The following is a 20,068-nucleotide window of genomic DNA, read 5'->3' on the forward strand; positions in this document are numbered from 1 at the left end:
AAATTGAAGCAAAAAATTATACTTAGGATATATTGTTTAATATTAATATATATTTTTCTATAAAAAATAATTAAATATAAATGACTCTTGTAAACAAAAATTCTGGCTCTACCACTAGTTTATACTAGTTGATATTGTTTTTACTATTACTTCGTTTCGAATTTGGATTTTAGTCAAATATTGTATTTATCAATTTTCAGAAAAAAAAATATGATTTAAAGTTTAAACGGTTTCTTTTTTTGCAATTCGGATCTAAATCTGGTTTTTCAACATCAAAGACAAAAATTACTCACCAAAAAAACATCAAAGACAAAAATTTATCAAAAAAAAAGAAAACATCAAAGCCAACAAGTTAGCACAATGACGTCAGAGTTTACGTAAGACCCTTGGACTCAGCCAGAAGCTCTCCTTTATCAGAAAAAAAAATTCGTTAAATCGTTAAGCTCAAATCCGCCATGGAAACAAAAACAATAGTCACCACTTCCTTTAGGGTTTATGCTCTAAAATGTCTCCAATTGAGAATTCCTCATCTTGGACACTCGAATCCGACCTAGAAGATCTCGACCTTGACCTCCAAGATTACAAACCATCCGTACCATTAAAGAAAGTACCAAACGGAGACATTTTCGAAGCTTCACGCGCCGGTGACGTCGATAGACTCCGGTACCTTCTTGAAACCGGAGTTAACGTCAACGCACGTGACCGATGGGACTCTGTTGCTCTTTACTACGCTTGTCTCGCTGGTCATATAGACTCTGCTCGATTGCTTTTAGAGAATGGTGCGATTTGCTCTGAACATACTTTTGATGGTGATCGTTGTCATTATGCTTCTCTTAATTTAAGGATTAGGAAGCTTCTTAAGGCTTTTGAAGCTCGTCCTCCTCCTCTTGGTCCTTTGCAAGCTTCACTTAGAGAAACTTTTTTGGGATGTTGTCATAATCGAGATTATTTGAAACAAGAAGCTTTTGATGCTACTAATCTTGATGTTTCTGGTATGTTTTCAAGAACTCATCAATTCTCAATTTTTATGAAAGTTGAGTTCTTTGAATCCAATTTTGAGGAAATTTGAGTTCTTGAATCGTTCCAATGTGTAGAGATGTTTACTGAGATAATTTGGCTATACCAATGCACTCGCAATCCAATTATTACGAAAGTTAAGTTCTTTGAATAGAATTTTTGTGAAAGTTGAGTTCTTTGAATTCAGTTTTTAAGAAAGTTGAGTACTTTGAATCCAATTTTTAAGAAATTTGTGTTCTTTACATCCAATTTTTAAGAAAGTTGAGTTCTTTGAATCCAATTTTTAAGAAAGTTGAGTTCTTGAATCGTTCCGATGTCTAGACATATATGTTTATTGAGATAAGATGGATTTGCTATTTCACTCACAGTTCAATTTTTAGAAAAGTTGAGTTCTTGAATCGTTCTTGTGCTTGTTGCTTTGTGTGTACTCGAGAGGCTTAATGTTTGCATTTTCGATTTTTGTAGATAATCCGAGTGAGTTTGGTAGTTCGAATTACTTCCCACCGGATGTGATGTTCTTTGTGCAAGGTAGACCAATTGAGGCACACAGGGTTATCTTAAGTGCTCGATCTCCGTTTTTCAAGCAGAAGTTTGAGAATGAATGGAAAGACCGGAGAGAAGTTCGGTTTTCGAAAGAGAAGCTTTCGTATCCTGCTCTCTGTAGCCTCATCCACTTTTTTTACTCAGATAGGCTGGAGATATCTGTTGATGATATGGAAGATCTTGTTAGGATTTGCAAAGTTTGTAAATGCGAATCGCTGCAGAAAATCATTGAGAAGGAATTGATTCACCAAAAGTATGCTGAGTATAAGACTCATAGAGATCTTGATAACTCCATGAAACGGTTTATCTTACAGGGGATATCACTTCCAGAGGAAGACAGGCTTCCTGCTTCTTTGCATAGGATTCTTCGAGTTTCCCTTGCGAAATCGTTTCTTGGTGATGTAATAGATTCATCTGTTGGGGATAGGAGAGTCGGTGATTCTGTGGATAGTCTTGCTGATGTTTGTGTTAGAGTTGATAAAAGAAATTTCTATTGCCATCAAGTTATTCTAGCTTCGAGATCAGAGTACTTTAGAGCACGATTATCCCGAGTAAATGATTTCCATGAGGGAAAAAATGGGTTGCTGGGTGATACTCTTCCATATCTCGAAGAACATGATTTGAGCGCAGAGGCTTTCGAGAAGATGATTGAGTATATGTAAGCATTTGTGCTTGTAAAAGACCTGAAAAACTTGTTGAACAAATTATTGTTGGTAATGGTAAGCTAACGCATAGGCATTATCAGGTACACTGATGGCTTAAAGGAGATAAATCCGAGTCAGGTCAAAAACTTGTTCTCCATTTAGAATTGTTTTTTATATATGTGACCTTCTGATTATTTGCTTACTTTGCAGGCTGAGGAGATCTTTGATGTTTCATCTCGCTACTTGCTATTTCCGCTAAAACGTGCTGTGGCTGACGCCTTGTTACCTCACTTGGAATCTGCGACACCTGCAGAACTCTGTCAATGGCTGGTTTTGTCAGATATGTATGGTTTTCTTCTTATCTAAACCCGTTTTCTAATTGATGACTTTGATTCCGGTGGATTTGAGAATGCGGTGCTAAGAACGTTTCTGTTAGTAACACATTGTTGGATGATATATGAGCTGACAGGTTTAGTTTTGAACTTGAATGGCATAGGTACGGCGTGTTGAAGATAAGAGAATACTGCCTAGACTTGGTTGCTTGTAATTTCGAGGCATTTGTTGAAACCCGCGAGTTCAGGGCAATGCTATTAACATTGCCTCCACCATCAGGAGACTCTTCACTTCGAACCACAGTTCCAAGTGCACCAGGTGCCATGATGACCACAGACCAAGGGAATCTCCTTGATGATCTGAGAGAGAAGTGGCTTGAAGCAGAGGCTTTAGAGCTTGACATGAGAGACGAGAGTGCTTTGATTTTCGATAAGCGCCTTGCAATGCTCGTGGAAATAGCTGAGCGAGAGAAATCCGAATCAGAAGCTGAGGACTATAAACACAACAGCGCATGATTATTGGTTTTCCTTAAGACAAGTTTTGAGTCTCTTTGCACAGACGATCAACTATGGTGTAGATATTGATAATAAAATTTCAATCTCTTGTTTTAGTACATGCACCATTTGCTTACAAGAAATTTCAAACTTGTTTTACATCTTTATCATTTTAGACATCTGAAGATCCATCGTCTGTCGACAAATTGGAGATCTCTTCTGTCACAGAGCTTACGTCAGTATCATCCGAGACAGTAGACTCGGTGTCTGATTGTTGCTGAAGGCTCCAGTTCATGATGCTAGCAGCTAATATAAGCATCATCTTCTGATTTACCTGTTTATCATTTGTTCACATATGAAAAGATTAGCCCAAAAGTGCGAACAAAAACTAAGATTGCACAGTGCATATGAAGCTATTATATCTACCTCTAAAATATCTTCAGGCAACAAGAAGATTGAGCATCCGAGCTTCCTTGCAACACTTATGATGTATGTTGCATTCAAATTCTTTTCCTCTTCTGCTTAAAAATGCAAATTACAAGCCAAACCTATAATGCTGATAACAACTAAAAGAGACAGCACAAAGTTATTACCTGTTTCTCCTTTGGAGACAAGACTCCAGTTTACAACTCTTGGCTCTACGGCACTCAAAAGCTCCAAAAAGAAGATTCCATTTGCCAGATTCTTGTCCTAATAGAGCAACCATCAACATTGTTAGGTTTAATGAAGAAGGGGTTAGGGTTAGTCTCCATGGTTTTGACTCTTTTCTTTACCTTGAAGCTCACTGCTTGAGAGGGTCGACCCGATTTCTTGACTTTCCTATTTGCCCAGTTCAGAATATCTGCCTCTGTAATATCTCTACCTTGCCAGTGAGATCTCAAGTTGTTCAGGATTTGGAGCATTGTGTATCTCATCAATTGCCACAAAAAAGCTGCAGAGAAACAAGATTTTCTTCAAAGTTTAACTGAAACTACAATATGAAAACACACTTTTTCTGCAGGAGAGCTCACCGAGAAGGAGCTTCTTGTTTCCTTGCACAATGTCATGGCCAGCTACATTGACAAGCGAGAAGTTCAATTCTTTCCCAATCTTGATAACTTGGTTACAGTTCTCAACCTTCTTGAATGGCATTTTGATAGGAGGTTTATTCGCGTGCTTCCAGTTGACCGAGCCTGGCGATACTTTGTCAAGAACTTCAAGAAGAACCCATCTGGCATATGTCATGATGAGGAGAGTTAAAGATTCTCTATCCATATTAAAACCAATGAAGCAAAGACAGCAATGCTCACCCATTTCTAACATCCTCGAAAACATTATCGACATAAGTCACAGCACCAAGACTGTTCATCCAATGGCGAAAGCATCGTTCTTCTCGAGAAGTTTCATCATCTTCTGTGACCATCTCAGTAACAGAGACAGGCCCCTTTGAACTCTCATCAGACAACCCATTCCTAAAACAGAGTTTTTACATATTAGTTAAGAAAAAAAACACTAGTAAACTCACTCTTTATTAGCTTTCATGCTAGTGACCTGTGGTGAAACAGTTGTGCCACAAATGCAAGATTAAGATTTGCAGAGCCTTCAACTATATCTTTAGGAGAAAGGAATCTTTTACAATCCAGCTTCTCTGCTTGCTCAAGAACCTTCATCGCTCTTTCTGAAGGGTCTTTGATCTCTAATGTCACATGTGTGCTGTGTTCTGGTGCTAGAGCATTGAGCAGGTATGCATATGCTTCTCCATCCTGCAAAAAACAAAAGGAAAACTGAAGAATCGAAAACACGAAAAGAACCAAAAAAGTGTATCAGGGCCAAGTTGTAGTACCTTAACATCAGAAGAGAAATTGGTTACTTGTTTCTCATAACCAGCTTTCTTGAGATGAAAATTCATCCATTTTAGCAAAAGTTTCTCAGGAGCTAGTCCCATAAGCTCCTCCACATCCTGCAAAACCATTCAAAAAAAAAAAAAATTTAAGTTTAGCTTCAGCCTCAAAGTTTTTAGCAAATGTTCAAAATGTATACTTTACCTGGTTTTCTTCCACCAACTCAACAAGTTGTGGAGTTTTCTTAAGATTGAGATCAGCCAGCAATTGGATCTAAAACAAAAACACAAACATTAGTAACCATATCTCATCATTTTAAGTAAAGTAATGTTAAGTGACTACCTTTATAATCTGAAAGATCAACCCAAGTACAAGATGGGGCTACAAAGACAGAGCAGGAAGAAAGAATTAGAAGACATAAGATGAAACTGAAAAACAAAGAATTTAAAATACTTACTGTTCCTTCAGCAATGTCCTGAGTTCCAATGTTGACGACGGTGCAGCCTATCGCCTTAGCCGAGTTGAGACAGAGTGAAAGATTTTCAGTTCTCTCCCATGGATTAAGTTCTGTCTTCGTGTTTATCGCTCTTTCGTCTATCGTCCCAGGCACAGCTATGTTTATAAGCTTACTATGCAACCAAATGGAACAAGAAGTAGTTACACAAAATCACTCAAACATTCCATAGTAAATATATTTTGTGGATTTTAAATTAATGTATACCACAGAAGAACACCATCTTTAACAAGATCAAACAAAGCATTTGTAGCAGGATTGATTGGAAGATAGCTCTTCAAGAGAGGTTCTTCTTTCAAATAACTATTGATATGGGACACATAGGAAGCTTTCTCGGATTCATTGATCGCATGATGGAACGTTGTAGCTCCTGTCTTGAGAAACGATGAAGCGCCTTTTGATCCTCGGGATTGCACACTTAAAAAGGCCTATCACAAATCATATAATAGACACAGTTTACGATATTTTTCTTAGGACCCCGACATGGACCAATCCACTTATTGCCAATTATTTATAGATCATTATCAAACTCACCCGAAGAAAGGTCTCGAACTCAACTTCCTTAGCGCGATTGGGGTAAGACTCATCCAATATAGTTTTGATCTCATTTTCATCAAACTTGCCACTGAAATCTTTCAATTTTGCTAACACTGGTGGTAAATGTTTCACAGTAACACGACCAAATCGAGTTTTTGTCGAATAAAACTACGAAAAAGAACCCAAAAAATCAATTTGTTGAATACTATAAAGTGTGAAGTGATAAATAAAGAGACAGACCTTGGATTTAAGAGTGCGTAACTCCACTTGTGTGAATTGGCTCTGTAGCCATGGATCAGAGACAAGAACACCAACGTAACTAGACATCTCTTGAATCTTGCTCAAATCTTGTTTAGAGAAAGATCGTTTATTTTATATTTCTTTCTACTTAGGATTGAAATAAAACAGAGGCGGGAGGATATTTTTGATTAGTATTTTTTATTTTCTTTTTATCTGATATGGTAACTTAACTGTGGAGACTTACATTAGTGATTCCAGAGGCTTTTTATAGAAGATTATTTCTGTAAGATTGTAAATATATACAGATTTAATGATTTAATATATTTTTATCTAAATAATGCATATTTCTATCAATTTCTGTAGATTTTATTAGAACTTGACAAATATTAATTAAAAGTGATTTTCAAAAGTACCTTTTGTCATGTTTTTTCTTTCCTCAAAAATTACAGCAAAAATCCAACATTGCCACAAACTTGTGTTTGATACCCTTCCTAATTATGAACCCTTCTTAAACCACCCAAAAACTCTTCAAACATAATTTTTTTTATAATGGTAATTTAGAGAATTTCTTAATCTTTAATCATACATGTTATCAAGAAAAAATTTGTTATCATCACATGCAATGGATAATTAGGTTAAAATTTTTAGATACATAGTATTTATTTACATGCAATGTGTTGTAGGATATGAAGTACGTATTAGGCATTCTTCAATCACCGCACGAAACATGAACCTCATATATTGAGGTTTTCCGAATATACATTTTCCACATTTATCAATTTAAAAACTCTCGGAATCAGCATTAAGCGTAAGCATATCCGGTCCAAGTGGGTACGACCGAAGAGTGGCCGGCCTAGAGGCCTGGCCCATCACGATTTCAAAAAAAAAGTTCTTATGTACAAGAGTCCATTTTGTAAAAGAAATTTAGAACATAGCCATGAGAATTATATTGTGCCAAAAAAAAAAAAAAAAAAAGCCATGAGAATTATCATTTAGTGTCAATCAAGACCTCTTCTTAAGAAATGAATTTAGATCAGAAACCAAACTATTTAATTTCAAGTATTAACAAGGCCTAAAATTTTAGTCTATATTTGATAAGGGCCCAAAAATTTACTATGGAAAGCCGGACACCGGATGAATTTATGGACCAAAGATCCGGAACTACAAAAGTTTAACACGAAAAAAAAATAGTGGGGCTGGCTTTAGAATTTTTTTTTATTTTTTATTTTTAGAATTTATAGATTATGTTAATTACGGTATGTAAACGTCCTTTAATCGATCGCAATCAATAACGAGATGATGAGCCAGAATTCTGATTATGTTAGTGTGAACTTCAACAATTTTTTTTTTTTTGAAGTTTAACTTTAACAAAGTTAGGCCAATGAAAAATGCAGAGTTACATCAAGATTTAGGAGAAGAGGTTCATATATAGATGGAAATCCAAACTCCACAAGTCAAAAATCATTAATAAATTATTTGTAATGTGCTTTTGCATCATGCGTATTGTTGTAATGCATGTACCACTTTTTTTGTAATACATGTATGAAGATTTCAGAAGAAAAAAAAATGATGGGAAATAGATTGGGTCAAAAGAAATGCAAAGCAGCTGTATAAAAATTCTTTTTTGTTAGTACAAAAAGTCCATTGCAAATTATGTAATTTATAACATTCTTGTAGTTTTAGCTTCCACTAAAGAAGAGAAACTATCTTAGAACCTTTTATAACAAATTATAACGGTAATGATATTAATAAACGATGTTTTGCCCACACCTAATTAGGACGACTGGCCTACATGGTGGGGGATTATAGGCGGCTGTGGAAAGATACGATGCCGTTTAATGATGCATAATTAGCTGTCTTGTCCCAGGAGGAAGTATGGGTTAATGATTAAAAGTGGTGTTTGAGGGTTGGATGATTTTATCTACGTGGTCACCTTCAACAACTTCCACTGAAAAATAGTCTTAGCTTGTCCGGCCAAAAACAACATTATCTATAACAACAAGCTCAAGCTGTGTTCATATATCTTGGACGGTGAGATATAGGCATGATAATGTTTATGTCTTAATGGCAATGCATGAATCTTTATACCGAGTCTATATTTGCAGTATCTTAATCCCGACATGAAAATGTTTTCATTTCTTTCTTTTTGGTTAGTATAAGAAAGCTTACTTAAAGTTAAAAAGTAGCAACTCTTTTTTCAAAAAGATTGTTGCGATTATAATTAGACAAAATTCATGTATTTTTAAATATTGGTATTGGCATGACAAAGTGATATGTTTGTGACCCCTTTTTGAGCGTACAATATGAATTCGACATTAATCTATAATCGACCATCATTGAATTTTTTGTCGATGAAATTATCAGTGTTCTAAGAGTAAAGTAGGAAAACTTTCGATAAATTGCAAACTTATAAATAGCATATTATAGGCGTTTAATCAAGGAATCAAATCACGACTATTATCTCGATGATTGGTTTTCAAAAAGATGTAGTTTCATTGATCTTTTTTATTAATGGATATGTTCAAATCACCATAACTCAAGTTGTGACCGTGAAGTTTTTTTCATAGATCATCATGTCGGTTATCTGAAAAAATTGGACATGAGAAAATATATTAGAGCGTCTAAAGGGAATCACCATCGACATTATCAACAACGCCTTAAGCAAATATAAGGCTTTTAAGGAAGGTCATACATATCCTTTTGACACAACCAACAATGGGAAAGGTAATTTAGAGAAGAACACTAATAAAGTAAAATGCCAAATAGATGGATATTGGAAGAGTTTAGATCCTGTGGATAATAATAAGGAATAGGGTTTTCGACTTTACGTTCCATTATGAATTCATTTTAACTGAATTATATTTCTGTGTCGGCTTATTATATCCAAACAACTATATATCTGGAAAGTGCTTGTCATTTTTGTCGGTGAGAACCAAAATTTCAGACATAAAGAGATGTTCAATCGATATCAATATATCATAGTCCGGAAGAGTTATGCCTAACAAGTAGAAATCGATATTTAATAAAATAGCAAAAATCATTTTTGACTCACGCAAACCAAAACAAATTTCATTTATTCGGATGATTTTATTTATGTGATTTTTTTTTCCGGCAAAAGATCACTTAGATTGAATAAATACGGTACAAATACAAAGTTTCAGCCAAACAAAATGGTGGAGTACTGACACATCCTGAAAAAAAGTTTGAATCTAAACATCCTTTTTTAGCAAGTTAATGAGCAACTTCATTACATATGATTTAACTGTTATAAGATGCCTTATTTTCTCGTAACGTATTTTTTAAATAGATATATAATACATCTGAAATGATTGGTTTAGATAAATTTATTCTTGCAGAAAACGAGTTTTTCTATACATTGTTATTTACTTAACTAGGACTCCGGACCCCGCGATGTCGTGGGGGAAAATATTTCAAAAATCGTTAGAAAAATATCAAACGAAAATTAATAATAACGATGGTAGATGATTAAATGTTATAACGATTTATAAAATAAACTTAAAGTTGCAATTTTTCGTGAAATAAACTAAATGTTGCAATGGTTCAACTAAACGGCTGCAATCATTTTATGAAAAATTACGATAAAAAGATGCAACCGTAAAAAATATTTACTCGGATTGCAACTTTCTCAAAAAACATAACGTAAAATAATTTTTTAGGTTAAAAGGAAATAAATAAAATGTTGCGATATATCAAAAGTTGTAGCGGTTCCTCAAGTTCGTCAAATAAACTAAAGATTACAATGCTTCGTAAAACAAAACCAAAAAATTGCAATGATTGGTCAAATAAACCAAAGGTTTCAACGGTTCAATTAAACGATTACAATCTCATTTAAATGCATTTTGGTAATTAAAAATTAAAAATATTAATTTATGAAAATTATACCGAGAGACGCGACGGTAGATAATTAGATGTTATAGCAATTTGTAAAATAAACCAAAGGTTGCAATTGTTCGTGAAATACAAAACAAAATATATAAATCAAAGGTTGCAATCGTTCGTGAAATAAACTAAATATATAAACCAAAGGTTACAATTGTTTGTGATATAAACTAAAGGTTGCAATTGTTCTTGAAATAAACTAAATATTGCAATAATTCGAATAAAAGGTTGCAACTGTTTATGAAGAGGTACAATAAAAAGAAGCAACCGCAGAGATATTCGGATTGCAATTTTCGAAAAAACATACCCGTAAAATATAAATTTTAGTTTAAAAATTAAAAATATAACCATATGTAACTATGAAATAAACAATTTTATATGTAGTTTATTGGTTTACGTAAAAAGAAATTCAATAAAACAACATGACCGTACAAAAATAACTGTAAGAAAAACAACCATAAATATTTAAACAAAAGATTGCAATTAAAAGACACAACCGTTCAGATGTACAAATGGTATTTATTGGAAACGATATAACCGTAAAAAAATAACCGATTAAAACGAAAATTACGATAAAAAGACGCAACCAAAATAACCGTAAAAAAATAACCGATTTAAACGAAAGGTTGCGATAAAAAGATGCAACCGTTCAGATGTGCAAATCGTATTTATTAGATTGCTATTATATATAGATTTTGATGCGAAATTTTACTTTACTAAATAACTTTTTATATTTATATGAATGTAAGATGTATTATTTTAGAATTCTATATATTTTCTTAAGGCGTTAAAATGGTATATTCATCAACAAAAAGTACTAAATGAATAGATTTTCTGAAGTAAAATAGCATGTTGAATTTCACACAATCTTTTGTCGATATATATTTTTCCTATTTTCTAATTATAGCAACTTTTGCGAGAAAAGACTTCTATATATGTTGCTGTTTACCTAATTTATTTTCTGTTATATTTATATATACACACTCATATTAAGTTATTTGCATGGATTTGAAATATCACCAATAATTTTATAAATAGTGACAAAATAGTCGGTCGTTGCTAATTATTAAGCTTACGTAATTATGGTTTGTTAGATTGTCAGCAGACTGATTGTCAGAATAGTGATTATATATTTGGATATGGTGGTGGTTCAGTTTGCTGAAGACAAAATATATATATGGTAAGTTCATTATTTATATAGTTTGGTATCATCGTTCAAGTAATGTATCTTTGAACTAAAATTAATTTTAGACAAAGAAAAAGCAATGTATTGTCAAACAAATTGATAGTGATTAAAGTGATAAGTTGGATCGGTTTGTTTTTGGATCCGTTTTATCTTGGATAATCGGAATTTCTGTTCTGGTTTCGTTATCGATATCATGCCAAAATAAATGATTTTTAACCAAAACTAATTAGATATGAATGAAATGATCCATATCTTTTTGGGTTGGATCATTTCGGGTATAAGTCGGATTAATTTCAGTCAATAAAATGTATGTTCGTACTTTGATATATTCTCAAAAAATTTAGGATTCCATTAATATGTTAATCTAAATTTTATGTAATTTTTAATTTGAAATTCTATCATTTTTTACAAAGATCAAAATTATTTTTATAATTTTCAATTCAAAAGTAATAAGTTTTGAGTAAATTGACTCATGATTCTTATATCTTATTTTAATTATCATCTTACTTTTGATGAGTAAATTTTAATACACTGTCTCCTTAATACCATTGTACACTGTCTCCTAAATTAATACCATTTGTAGTCATTCATTCTCGACAAGATTTCAAATTGGATTGGCTTAATTTAGATCGAATTTTTAGATCAGACGACTTTCGGATCTGCTTAATTTCAGTTCAGATTGTGCTTAAGTTTCATATGCTTCAATTCCAAACCTAATTGATCCTAAGTTTACTTATATCATCTATGATTTTAAGTCATAAGAAGTACAACATATCAATGGAAAAAATAGTTTTACCTCAGAAATGGTCAATGAAACAAGTTATATCCATACGAGGAGAGTATGCATACAAAATTAAACATGTTATATGATTTATTAAGTAAATTATGATACTTCTTCCGTTTCCTTTTCTAAGATTTTATAAAAGTTTTTGTTTGTTTCATTTTGATTTTTCAACTTTCTAAACCCAATATATATTTATTTAATATTTTATGATCATTCAAATTCTGAGTATTTTTTCATTGATTAAATTAGTTTTACTATGTATTTTTTATCACAGTTTCGTAATTTCTGTGCTTGTAATATTTTTTTATGAATAGGAATATAAAGAGTATCTAAATGAAGCGTATACCACAAGGTTAGTGATGAGTCAAAATTAAAGAAGAAGAAAAATATGTTGAAGGGTGATTACGAAAGCTCACCATACTCCGATTTGCTTTCTAAGTTTCTTCCATATCTATTTTAGTTTTACTTACAGTTCACGAATTATGAGAAATTATTTATAATTGCTAAAAGTAGTTAAAAATTCATAGAACACCGTGTTGCGTTCTCTAAACCAATTCGATGTTAAAACTAGTTAAAATTTGAAAAGAAGTGGAGAGATCTAGATTATTGGTGGCATTTGGTTTATGTTGGATTGATATTTAAACCTTAAGTGAAAATATGAGTTGTGAATATGTTTCGAAACATAAACAACTATATTCAGATTGTGTTTGAGTGGTTTAATAGCTTGACGCCTTGACCCTTACCGATAAAGATAAAAGTTCTATGAGATCCGGGATTAAGGATAAAACGAGTTCTCTTTATTCTTTCTTAAACCAATTTTCAACTTAACGTAATAATTCCTTTAAAGTATCTCCAAGTAATTGTTTATATTACAATACAAGTTAAAGAATGGGGATGTTCATGCGCACCTTGTGAAGATAATATAATGTTACTAGTAGATCAAAAATAAAATATAATATTAAATGAATAAGTACACTAAATAAATCAAAAATCAAAATTTTGAAATTATAATTAATTGTTCGCAGATCATAGCTTTGTGCTATTATCATTAATGTGATCACCACCCGGATTCAAACTCACATACTATACATTTAACCATTACGCTCTCCACAGTCAACCACTCAAAAATGTCTAATCCATAATCATATTTAACCGATATATCAATCATAGAAATTGCTCAGTAACATTTAAAATTCATCCATTGCGTCTACACCGTCATAAATGATACTCCCTCCGTTTCATAAAGAGTGTCGTTTTAAGGTTTTATTTTTGTTTCACAAAGAGTGTCGTTTTAGGTTTTCAATGCAAAATTTAGTGATTTTTTATGTTTTATGACTATTAGTATTCTGCATATTGTTTTACTATTGGGCAGATTATGTTTAGGTATATAGTTAATGATGTTTTTGTTTAGAAAAAACAAAAAATTTAATGTTTTCTTAATCTGTGTGTGCAAAACTCTAAAATGACACTCTTTGTGAAACAGAGGGAGTATAACCATTAGACTTTAGATAATGTATAGAAAAATTAATAATTGAAATTGTTGAAAAAATGTATTTATATATTTAAACAAATAATAATGCAACAATATATGATAAACAAAGAAAATAATAAAACAAGAATTAATGATTGAGAAAGACATCAAAACCCCTCACTAATCATTCATAGGTAAAAGAAACAAAATCAAGATGAGTATTTAGGGTTAAACAAAACACAAATGATCGAATAAAAACAAGGTTATGATGTTGTTGTATAAACGGCATAAACAAGACACAAGACCACCAGAAGGTGCCGCAACAACAACAACAACACCTACACCGCATAAGTTACAGCAAAATACAACAGCCTGTCTTTAAAAAAAAACTTTCCTTTTTAATAATAAATCTTTCTTTAAATACCATCTCTCTTCTTCTTCCTCTGCTTCTTTCATCTTCTAAGAAACAAAGAAGACTTCACATTTTACCATTATTTCCTCTGCTCTGCTCAGGTCAGCTTTTCCCTCTTCCCTCTCTCCTCTCTCTTCTACTTTATGGTACAGTTGAATTAACAATGCCATTGAACTACTAGTTCCATGAATGTATCTTCTTTACACTTGTTGTCTTAAGTTTCTGTTTTTGTCTGATCCAGATCTAGTTTCTTCTTGGGTCTTGTGAACTTTAGCTTCTTACTGTCTTTATGTTTGTTGTTGTGTCGGTTTGTTTTTCTTTTTCCAGTAATGTTGAAGAAACTAGTTCAAGATCTGACTTAACTAACTAACACTGGTTTAGTTTGTTAGCTATAGAATCTTTGATCCTGTTAAAGAACTCAAAGATCATTTGTTGTTGAAAACAGATCCGGATCTGAGATATAGTTCATGGGTTCTTGATAGGGATTCGATCTTTGTTCAATTTGAATACTGATTTGGTTTCTTGAAATGTAGTGGGAGAGTTCAAGAAACGATGGCAAAGAAGCAATTATCAATCTTTATCGCTGTCGTTGCGCTTCTCGTCTGCTCTGCATCTGCTAAAACCGCAAGCCCTCCGGCTCCAGTCCTGCCGCCGACACCAGCTCCAGCACCAGCCCCGGAAAATGTGAATCTCACCGCACTTTTAAGTGTAGCTGGTCCGTTCCACACTTTCCTTGACTACCTTCTATCAACTGGAGTCATTGAGACATTCCAAAACCAAGCTAACAACACCGAGGAAGGCATCACAATCTTTGTCCCCAAGGATGATGCTTTCAAGGCTCAGAAGAATCCTCCTTTGTCAAATCTCACAAAGGATCAGCTCAAGCAGCTTGTTCTCTTCCATGCTCTTCCTCATTACTATTCGCTTTCGGAATTCAAGAACTTGAGCCAATCTGGTCCAGTGAGTACCTTTGCTGGTGGTCAATACTCCTTGAAATTCACAGATGTTTCTGGCACGGTTCGAATTGATTCTCTATGGACCAGGACTAAAGTTAGCAGCAGTGTTTTCTCCACTGACCCTGTTGCTGTTTACCAAGTTAACCGCGTGCTTCTACCTGAAGCAATCTTTGGTACTGATGTCCCTCCAATGCCGGCTCCAGCTCCTGCTCCTGTTGTTACCGCTCCTTCCGATTCTCCTTCTGCTGATTCCGAAGCCAATTCTACTTCACCAAAGTCCTCACACAAGAACTCAGGACAGAAGCTGCCACTTGCTCCAACCGCCATGGTTCTTTCCGGTTTGGTGGCATTGTTCTTGTGATCAAATGGTTTAGCAGATTGAGTATGTTCTAAGTTACAATGTGAAAGATTGTATTACATCATTCCAATTATCTTTTGATTTTTGAAACCCATTTTTTATTATACATTTTTATCATTATTATTGTTGTCATTACCATTGTTGTGAATTGAGATTGTTCCTCCATTTTGCTTTTCTGTAGTTGATTTTGCTTCATTTGCAAGTTAAAATGATAACAAGAGGTTTAAAGTTCATTCTCTTTGATATAATTTTAATACAAGTCACTAAATTATAATGTCGTATATTGGAACAATTAAGAAAATACTCTCTCCGTCCAACAAAGATGAATTTTTTAGAAAAAAAATTTGTCATACAAAGATAGAAGTTTTGTGTTTCCAATATCAAATTTAAAACAGTTTACCTATTTTACCCTTATTAAACAACAATAAATAATATACTCTTTAAAATATGTTAAAAAGTTAAAAGGTTAAAATTGTCATTATACATTATTTCTTAAAGAATGTGATATTTCTAAAAAATCTATCTTTGTGGGACGGAGGGAGTATATGGTTTATATAAATGTGTTATATGCAGAAGTTGTTTCACTAATGTAAGCACTCAATGACCGTAACTTTCTTGTAGACTAGTTTCGTGTGACTGTGTCTCGGGAATTAAAACTACCAATATGCTGCTTGGGATTTGTTAATCATAATGTGAGTTAGTTCTGATTTTGTCATAGTGAATGTTACTTATGTTTCGTGTCGTTTAAGGTTTTTGCACACTTATTAAAAAAACAATTAAATTTTCTGTTTTATTCATTATCTATATATTTTATTATTTTTTCATTGGTCAATACATATAATTAGTAGGGACGAAACTAGAAATTTTACCAAACATCTGCATTGAAAACACAAAACGACACTTATTTTAAAATAAAATTCAAAGGCTAAAATGACACTTAATATGAAACGGAGGGAGTATGTTTTTGTCAGCTAAACCATTTTTGAGGCGGAAATATTATTCACCTCCACTGGAATACTTTTTTCGAGCTCGGAATAATAGGTTTTTTTCGGCCCAGTCCAATCTGTCTAAACCTCTGTCTTTGACGGGCCTTAACTCGTTTTGAGCCTGCCAAATTTTGTAAGAATGAATAAAGCTTTTTTGTCATCTCTTAAAAATTATTTATTGAGATTAAAAAAAAATTAATTTAAAAATGCTTTTACTATAAGTTATGATTAAAAAAAAAAAAAAGACAACTTTATATTTACTGAGATTGTTATTATTATGTAGATTACCATTCTCACTCTTGTGAATTGAGATAGTTCCTCCATTTGCTTCTCTTTAGGGCCTGACTGGTTTAAACGCAGCGGTTGCGGTTGCGGTTGCGGGAGTTTGCGGAAGCGGGCGGTTGCGTCTTCAAGCGTTTTGAACGACTGGTTTAGCGTTTGAAAATGGGTGCATTTGCGGGAGTTTTATGACTGGTAAACCAGCGGGTGCGGTAGCAGTTAAATAAAAAAATGACCAAAATAAATAAAAAATATAACAATAAAAAGAAATAAAAACACCAATATATTATTATGATAATATTAGAAAAATTGAACATGCTTAATAATTAAAACCATAAATAAAAACTAAATAATTATTCAAAAATAAATAAATTTTGTAACAAGATAGTACTTTATGCATCTCGTTTAACATCAAGTAATGGGACAAATTGTAAATAACGTTGAGTTCAATCAAAAAGCAAGTGAGTTTCTATTCGAGAAAACAAATCGAAACATATATTCAATCAAAAAGCAAAGCAATACGTAATGAAAAGAAAAAAAACGATGCCATGAAAAATATTCAAAAAGTTACACATGAGGTGATGAATGAATAAAATGATATATGATACTTACGTTTGGTTATTGATTTTCATCAGTTTGGATGGAAGACATTGAGAGAAATAGGGTTTCAAAATATTATTAGGGTTTCTGATGAGAACGTGATACAAAGATGAAAGATTTATATATGATTAATATATATTATAATAATTATAAGTAAACGTTTGATTTTTTTTTTTTTTAATCCAACCGCTACCGCCCGCAACCGCAAACGCTTGCGGGAAGGAGCTTTTGAAATTTAGCGATTTCGAGCAGTTCGAAGCAGTACGGAGCGGTTTCTATGATTGGTACCAACCGCTAACAACCGCAACCGACCGCTAGTAACCGCTAGGATGGTGCTAGCGGGAGAACCAATCAAGCCCTAGTTGATTTTGGTTCATATCCAAGCTAATGTAAACCATCTTATGAGAGGTTTAATTTCGTCCATAATTTTAAATCACTAAATTATGACCTCACATTTAGGATAATTATCTAAAAAATATTTATGGTCCATAAAGGAGATAACCTTTGAATCTACATAGAAACAGAGGAACACAATGGCCTCTCTCTTCACACCATCACCAACCACCAGGAGTGGTGGCGGAGACGCCGTCTACGTAGCGGCAGTGCCGCTTAAAGCCGCGGCCGATCCGCCACAACTTATTATGTCAATGGCTTACTCACTTAATCTCTCGAATTTACAACATTTCATGGTCCTCATCAAACCTTCTTCTCTAACTCATCAAGAGGTTTCTCTGTCTTTATAACTTCACTTTACATGCCTTAATGAGTTATATTCTTGAAACTAATCCATTTTGTGGAATCTTTAGGTCATTGTGTTTGATTTTCAGCCACGTAATCCAGAAAGTATAGAAGCAGCAATCTCAGTTTTGTCAGGAAATTTGATTCCAGGTTCTGATTCCCAGACAATGATATCGAATGTAATCTGTGATTCAGACAATCTTTCTCTGATTTTCAACGAATCTTTTTGATCATGGAGGAGTTATTGTAGATAAACTTAAAAAATGATAAAGTAGGAAGGAATCTTGAAAATGTAGTCAAGATTCTGACCAAACTATTTGGTTACAGGTGTAGTTCTTGAAAGAAGGTTGAAGAAGGTTCCAAGACAAAGATGTTGGTTGGTTGGATCATCTAAAGGGAATGCTATGGAAATGGCAACTGAGTTTAATGGCTCATGGGAGACTGATCTTAGAGTTGGATTTCATGATTGCCGAAACTATACCAATGGTACAAGTTACAAGCTTTAATCAAAAAGACTTTGGTTTTTATTTGTTTCTAAGTCTCTTTGGTTTTGCTTTTGTTTTTAATCTTTGGAACACAGAACTTGTCCAACATCTGACCGGAGAAATGCAAATCTTGGAGCGACTCCCAAGAAGCTAATGTTAATATCCACCTTAATAATAGATGAAACCAATGTTCACTTGTATACTAAGATTTGTAATAGTTAGTAGTTGAAAGTTTAAACTATATATTTATTTTAGTATTATTTTGTAGGTTTTGTCTATCTTTATAAATACTCTTCTTGAGTTATTAAAATCTATTCTTTTAACTAACTAAAAAAAATTTTAAGCAAAAAACAAGAAGAGCAAATGAAACACATTATTGAAATTTTCTTACTCCAAACTGGACAATAATACAAATGAGCTGAAGTGATGGAATTCAAAACATAGAAGTACTTTTACGGTTCTTCTGATTTTGGTTATTTTTTGGTTTTCGATTTATCAGTTTGATTAAATGTATGTAACTAGATCAGCACCCGTACTGTAGTACGGGTTGAATTTCATCTATTACAAAATTTATAAATTTTATGTTTTAGAATGATATATTATAATTTTAAGTGAAAAAATAATTTTTTTTTTCAGTCCCTATATATAAGAATGAATATATTTTCCTTTTTCTATAGTATTCAATTATGAATATATTTTTTTTTAATTATGAAAACGAAAAATAAGATTGTTTTAAAAAAATAATATTGTTTGAATAGTGAGTTAATTTATGTTAACAACCACAAAATGAGAGTGCATATAATTTAGTTAGATCAAAAATCAAAATATCATAAATGAATCGCATCTAAAACGTAGATTATTTTGAATTACTTAAGAAAATTAGCTATTATTTTAAATTAATTTAGGAAATTATTTTTTCAAATTCTGATACATTGGTTGTTGAAATAGAGATTTGTTTGAGTTAATTACGGAATTTACCAATTATTCACATAATCAAATATGTTATGAATATATATTTGGTATATAATAATACCAAATTCAATCCGTATGTGGAGTCTATATTTTCATTTTACAATCCCTATGAAAATATTGCGGCACAATCTATTATTTATTATTTTCAAAATTGCTTGCAGAATCAAATTTTCAAATATTTAGAAGTGTCAAAACTTATTTAACCCATCTCATCATAAAATCTTAAAATTTCGTTTGTTAAAAGGATCATAACTTTCTACTATATAATACATTACTTTTAACCCGCCGTCTACTATAAATATTTTAAACATATCTTTTTAGAAAATCAAATTAATGTATTTATAATTTCTTTTTATCTTTTTTATCTATTAAATATTTATGATATTCTTTAATATATTAAATTAAAATTTTAAAAATGTTCTAAATTAAAATATTTAATTTTTTTATTATAGTATGTAAAATTATGAATTTTAAAAAAAATGATATGAAATTAAATATAAATATTCAAATAGTTATAAGGATCATAACTCATTTCATCATATAATATATTATATTCAACCCGCCGCATATTATAAATATTTGTTTCAAAAAATTAAATTAGAGTATTTATACTTCATAAATTTTTGATCTATTAAGTATTGATGATATTAAAAAAAACAAGGAATATATTACTCAAATATAAATTTTTGACCCGTTAGATTTGTTCTTTCATACATTGAATAATTTATATTCGTTTTTAAAAATTCAAATCATGGTATATGCGGAAAAATTTTACTTTTTTTTTTATTATATAGATGAT

At 32.2% G+C, this 20,068-nt stretch overlaps 4 protein-coding genes across 5 annotated transcripts; 3 read left to right on the top strand and 1 right to left on the bottom strand.

Annotated features, from left to right (window-relative positions):
- Positions 1–400: 400 nt before the first annotated feature.
- LOC9321839 (BTB/POZ domain-containing protein At2g04740) lies at positions 401–3,152 on the top strand. The gene is made up of 5 exons (XM_021032796.1): positions 401–992; positions 1,483–2,218; positions 2,306–2,342; positions 2,415–2,548; positions 2,701–3,152. The coding sequence occupies exons 1-5, from the start codon at positions 506–508 to the stop codon at positions 3,050–3,052; spliced, it is 1,746 nt and encodes a 581-aa protein (XP_020888455.1). The 5' UTR covers positions 401–505; the 3' UTR covers positions 3,053–3,152.
- Positions 3,095–6,681, bottom strand: LOC9319727 (fimbrin-4). Its single transcript, XM_021032794.1, has 14 exons — positions 6,143–6,681; positions 5,900–6,070; positions 5,573–5,793; positions 5,309–5,480; positions 5,194–5,232; positions 5,056–5,124; positions 4,854–4,970; positions 4,562–4,773; positions 4,321–4,482; positions 4,042–4,241; positions 3,805–3,962; positions 3,625–3,721; positions 3,458–3,549; positions 3,095–3,365 (listed from the first exon to the last, which is right to left on the bottom strand). The coding sequence occupies exons 1-14, from the start codon at positions 6,227–6,229 to the stop codon at positions 3,204–3,206; spliced, it is 1,959 nt and encodes a 652-aa protein (XP_020888453.1). The 5' UTR covers positions 6,230–6,681; the 3' UTR covers positions 3,095–3,203.
- Positions 6,682–13,684: 7,003 nt separating this feature from the next.
- Positions 13,685–15,424, top strand: LOC9321840 (fasciclin-like arabinogalactan protein 7). Its single transcript, XM_021033296.1, has 2 exons — positions 13,685–13,996; positions 14,429–15,424. Exon 2 carries the CDS (start codon positions 14,448–14,450, stop codon positions 15,210–15,212), a length of 765 nt encoding a protein of 254 aa, XP_020888955.1. The 5' UTR covers positions 13,685–13,996; positions 14,429–14,447; the 3' UTR covers positions 15,213–15,424.
- Positions 15,425–17,583: 2,159 nt separating this feature from the next.
- Positions 17,584–18,601, top strand: LOC9319728. Of its 2 annotated transcripts, XM_002883615.2 has the most exons (4): positions 17,584–17,799; positions 17,881–17,962; positions 18,140–18,298; positions 18,393–18,601. In XM_002883615.2, the coding sequence occupies exons 1-4, from the start codon at positions 17,608–17,610 to the stop codon at positions 18,449–18,451; spliced, it is 492 nt and encodes a 163-aa protein (XP_002883661.1). In that variant the 5' UTR covers positions 17,584–17,607; the 3' UTR covers positions 18,452–18,601. The 2 variants fall into 2 exon arrangements, with proteins under 2 accessions (XP_002883661.1, XP_020885870.1); XM_021030211.1 differs by lacking the exon at positions 18,393–18,601 and having other exon boundaries at positions 17,881–17,991.
- The last annotated feature ends 1,467 nt before the right edge of the window (positions 18,602–20,068 follow it).

This window comes from Arabidopsis lyrata, assembly GCF_000004255.2.
Source record: "Arabidopsis lyrata subsp. lyrata unplaced genomic scaffold ARALYscaffold_3, whole genome shotgun sequence".
Taxonomy (NCBI): domain Eukaryota; kingdom Viridiplantae; phylum Streptophyta; class Magnoliopsida; order Brassicales; family Brassicaceae; genus Arabidopsis; species Arabidopsis lyrata.